Below are 4,147 nucleotides of genomic sequence, written 5' to 3' on the forward strand. Positions count from 1 at the left end.
TGTAATACTTCTGTTGTGTACACTTCAAGTTTTTATTATTTAGATATTAGAACTTAGGAAACTAATTGCTAGCCAAAGCAGTTATCACTTCACTTTACTTTATATCGATGTCTTTAAACCTGATCAAAAGTAGCTTCTAATTGATTGTGACTTTTTCTAAATCTAAAGGATAGAGTAGGAGTCTAGGAGAATAGAAGGGAAGAATATAATAGTGCTTATGCAGCCACATACAAGTTCAACTTAAAATATAGCTTATCACTTCATTTCTTTTTAAAATTTTTACTTATAGAACTTGAAGTTGAAGTCATTAAACTTGATCTTCAGGCCATTGAGCTTAAAACCTGAACGAAGTCACACGACGTTCGTTGGTTTACTTTTTGTATGTACTCGTCTTGTTTACTTAAACGATTTCGAAGACAGCTATATTTTTGGAAGAGAATTTTAAAGCCGTAAGAAAGTTTAAACAATTTTAAAACACACCATTTTCGAATTTATACAAGTTTTTACGATTTTGAAAACCGCGAAAATATACTTTATTTGAAATAATAGGATTTTGAAAGCCGTTTGATTAAATACTATGCAGCTTTTAACGATTTCAAAGCACGTTCACACACGACTTTTAGCGACGTCAAAGCTTCGACTTTGACATCGAAACACATCAATCTCGAGTTTTTTGTTTCTAAAATTTAACCACGAGTTTGATTTAAACGTTTAACGAGTTTGATTTAAACGATTTAAATTCCCAAGTCGTTGTTCTTATTATTAACTTAAAAGTAATATCGACAAGAAAATATACAGTAAAAGCCTGACACAGAGAAGTCCAACATTGTATATACTTTATTGATAACCATACAGTTTAGCCAGAAAATTATCTTGCTATTTCACACCTTAATAATGTTTTTTAGTAGAAATAACGTTTGCAAAATGAATACAAGACGTTTTTTACATGTCTAAAACATGTCTTATGTTTAGTGGGTATTTGTCCATAAAATTAATCAACAAGTTCTTTTTGATCTCTTTTAACTCCGATGTCTTTGCTGTTGAATAATTGTGTTAATTCTTCCCACAAAAATTTTTCTTTTTTTTTTAAGGGAGACACTGTCCGTCTTCTTTTCTTCGATGTAACTGTAGTCTTTAGTTGGATTAATCAGAAGTAATTTTTCTTGGTGACTGAAAATTCGTCTTTTAGAATTCATTTTACAAACACTTAAAAAATAAGCTAAAAGTGATTAGTGGATATGCATTTAGTAATTTATAGTCTCTTACATGATAAGCAATTCTGATCATAAATATTTACGACGAAATTTACACTTTATTAAAAGGAAACAGAATCAGCAGTAAACAAAAAACAAACTATAATGACATATTTATCTCTTATCTTTTACTTTCTAAAGCTTTAAAATTAAAAAAGTGTCATGATTAGTTAAACCATTACCTGTAGTGAAATTGTAATTTCTATCATCATAAATATTATATATTGATCGTATACAAACTTCATATTGTGAATTTGTTTCAAGAAGAGGTTTTTCCGTAAAAAAAAATGCATTGCCGCAATTGGTTGCTAAGTGAATAGGGGGCTGTTGTAAAAGCCTGGTTTAATTGAAAACTCATTACACGTTTAATACAAACTCGTGGTTTAATTTAGTAAACATGACTCTGACATAATAAATTTCTATTCTTAATTTAGAAAAGTTGTAATTTATCTCCAGATATTTGTAAATAGCGACTAGAAAGCATGCTGCCTAAATTAAGTTAAACTGACGTATTCTAAAATGACACAATTTAATTGACGTCATGTGAAATCTGGGAATGACAACAAATCAAAGAAAAAATCATTTAAAAAATTTTAAGAAAATTTATTCCAGTTTAATAAACTTGCGAAATGTCATTTAGCTGCTAATTTTGTTTATAGTCGGAATAACTCCGCCCTTTAATTCTCCGCTGTTGCAGCTGCATCTGTTACTCACTTAAAAAAAAAAAAATGTTGCACCTAAATATGCTGAAAAGGTTTTATCATTTGAATCATCAAAAAACCATCACAATCACAAGAAAATCTAAATCTTAAAAATAAACTTCTCACTGCATCTTGCACCGGAACCAGTTTCGCAGCAAAAGTAGTTTTCGTTGAGATATTGAAAACCTACAAAAAGAAATTGGGAAAAATTTTGCGTGAACAAAAGTGATCATTTGATGTTAAGGAGTGCAAATACAATCCGAAAAACTTGTTGTATACATGAATGAAAATCATAAAAAGTATGATGCAAGTAATACAATTTGTAAGTTTCACATAATGTTAGCTGACCAAACGTTTTTTAAAGTTCTCATTTTATTTTAGACGCCTTTACCGACAAGTAAAAAGCATATAAATTTTAGTACGAGATTTGCACAACAAATTACATTATTAATAATCATCCTCACTTGTATATCCCTCAGGGCAGCAAGTAAAACCAGCAAATGCTGTTCCAACTGGCTGCTGATCAGTCCAATCCCTTCGTCCTTTTAGTTCAGTTCCAGCAGGGCACTAAATGTTTGATTTAACAAAAATGTAAGATGGCACAAAAAAAGAACTCTGCCAGCATGCAGCATTACACTGTGCAAGCATCAACAGATCTATGTTTTAATACAGCAGTAGTTAAATTGACATTCCTAGGATCTAAAATTCTGTTTATTTAATCTCTGAATAAGCTTGATAACTTACAACAAATTCATACGTTGGGGCAGCAACAACACTTGAAAGCAAAGCAGTCAAAATAACTACTTGGATCGAAACAATCTCCATGTTTATTGATCAAGTTTTTGGATGTTTAAACGATGGCTAAAAAAAAAAAATCTAAGTATTGAATTTCATTCGACTTTTAATTCTAAAATGTCATCAAAACTTAGCATTTTTTAACTAGGAAACCTTAGCAACTGCCAATATTTGGAGCAGTAATGACACAACATGAGAGGGATAACTTGCTAAGGATTCTTAACTTAGAAATACAATCATAAAAAGCAAAGTTTTTTGTTATTCTAGGAACTTTTAACGACATAAAAAAAAGAAATGTTTTTAAATTTGTTTGCTATTCCTTTTTTTTTTTACTTTTAAAACATTTCGATTAAGCATCGGCGGACTTTTCATCGTAAACTAATAATAACAAATAAAAGACAAACTTGTGAAGTTTATTAAAATAGAACTCTGTAAGCGTTCACAAAAACACCAAATTTCTTAGTGCGACAATTTTATTTTTTTTATCTAAGTTTGTGATTTTTAAAAAAAAGGTTAACGGTTTTAATCGAATAGAAATTCTGCGCAATGTCTTGAAGGGTTGAAACAAGTTGTAAGATATCTAAAAATTTTTCTTGAATCTTATAACTTTACAGGTCTAAATATAGAAAATTATTCTAAAAGTCGATTTATTTCAAATGACTGGTATAGAAATTTGTACTTTATTCGTTATTACTCATTACTAACGGAAAATCAAACTGCCGATGCGTAATTTTAATGATTGTTTACAAGAGAAATACAGAATATTTTACCTACCAACCTTTGACTTGTTATCTGTTGGTTTGGCACTCCTCTAATTTGATGTTGCGAAATGTTATTTATAAAGTATTGGAGCCTGGATCCGAAAGGATTATTGTAAATAACAAAAACTCACCTTTTATCAATGGGTGTTTTAATTAGTGTTATTATCGAATTCGACTAAATCGACTAAAAGTCGGCTTTCGAAATTGTTCGACTTTGAAAAATCAAATAGTCAATTTATTCGGCTACGGGTCTCCTACTAATCGACTAAAAGTCGGTTTGGTCGAGTAATCATCCTAAAATCCTTATTTCAATTTTTTCACTTCATTTCATTTTATCAATCTCTAATATTGTTATGATACTGATCAATTACTAAAGAGACATCTTTATAAGTAGTTTATCTTGTAAAGATCAGTTATTTTTAAAGATTGATTCATGGGTAAGAATATCATTTATAGCTGTTTTTTAATTCAACCAAAATATCTGAACATTGAATCTAGTTTGCTGTATCACATTAACTTAACTCTTAGCTTACTGTATGCAGCACCACTTCATTAATGTTTCCTTTTTCTCATTGAAGTAACCAGTTGATGCGTTTTAACACAAAATGTTAAGTAATGTGTTATACTACTCAGTTAA

General features: G+C 29.8%; 1 protein-coding gene across 3 annotated transcripts; it reads right to left on the reverse strand.

Moving 5' to 3' along the window:
• Positions 1-1,835: 1,835 nt before the first annotated feature.
• On the reverse strand, positions 1,836-3,664 carry LOC149886667 (uncharacterized). 3 transcript variants are annotated; one of them, XM_090090756.1, is made up of 5 exons: positions 3,528-3,664; positions 2,699-2,815; positions 2,419-2,521; positions 2,081-2,140; positions 1,836-1,966 (listed from the first exon to the last, which is right to left on the reverse strand). In XM_090090756.1, the coding sequence occupies exons 2-5, from the start codon at positions 2,777-2,779 to the stop codon at positions 1,890-1,892; spliced, it is 321 nt and encodes a 106-aa protein (XP_089946882.1). In that variant the 5' UTR covers positions 2,780-2,815; positions 3,528-3,664; the 3' UTR covers positions 1,836-1,889. The 3 variants fall into 3 exon arrangements, with proteins under 3 accessions (XP_089946882.1, XP_089946880.1, XP_089946881.1); XM_090090754.1 differs by having other exon boundaries at positions 3,524-3,659; XM_090090755.1 differs by having other exon boundaries at positions 3,520-3,643.
• Positions 3,665-4,147: the final 483 nt, after the last annotated feature.

This window comes from Hydra viridissima, unplaced genomic scaffold (genome assembly GCF_058129835.1).
Source record: "Hydra viridissima isolate aposymbiotic clone 2 unplaced genomic scaffold, HvirCarnegie_v1 scaffold_6, whole genome shotgun sequence".
In the NCBI taxonomy this organism is placed as follows: Eukaryota; Metazoa; Cnidaria; class Hydrozoa; order Anthoathecata; family Hydridae; genus Hydra; species Hydra viridissima.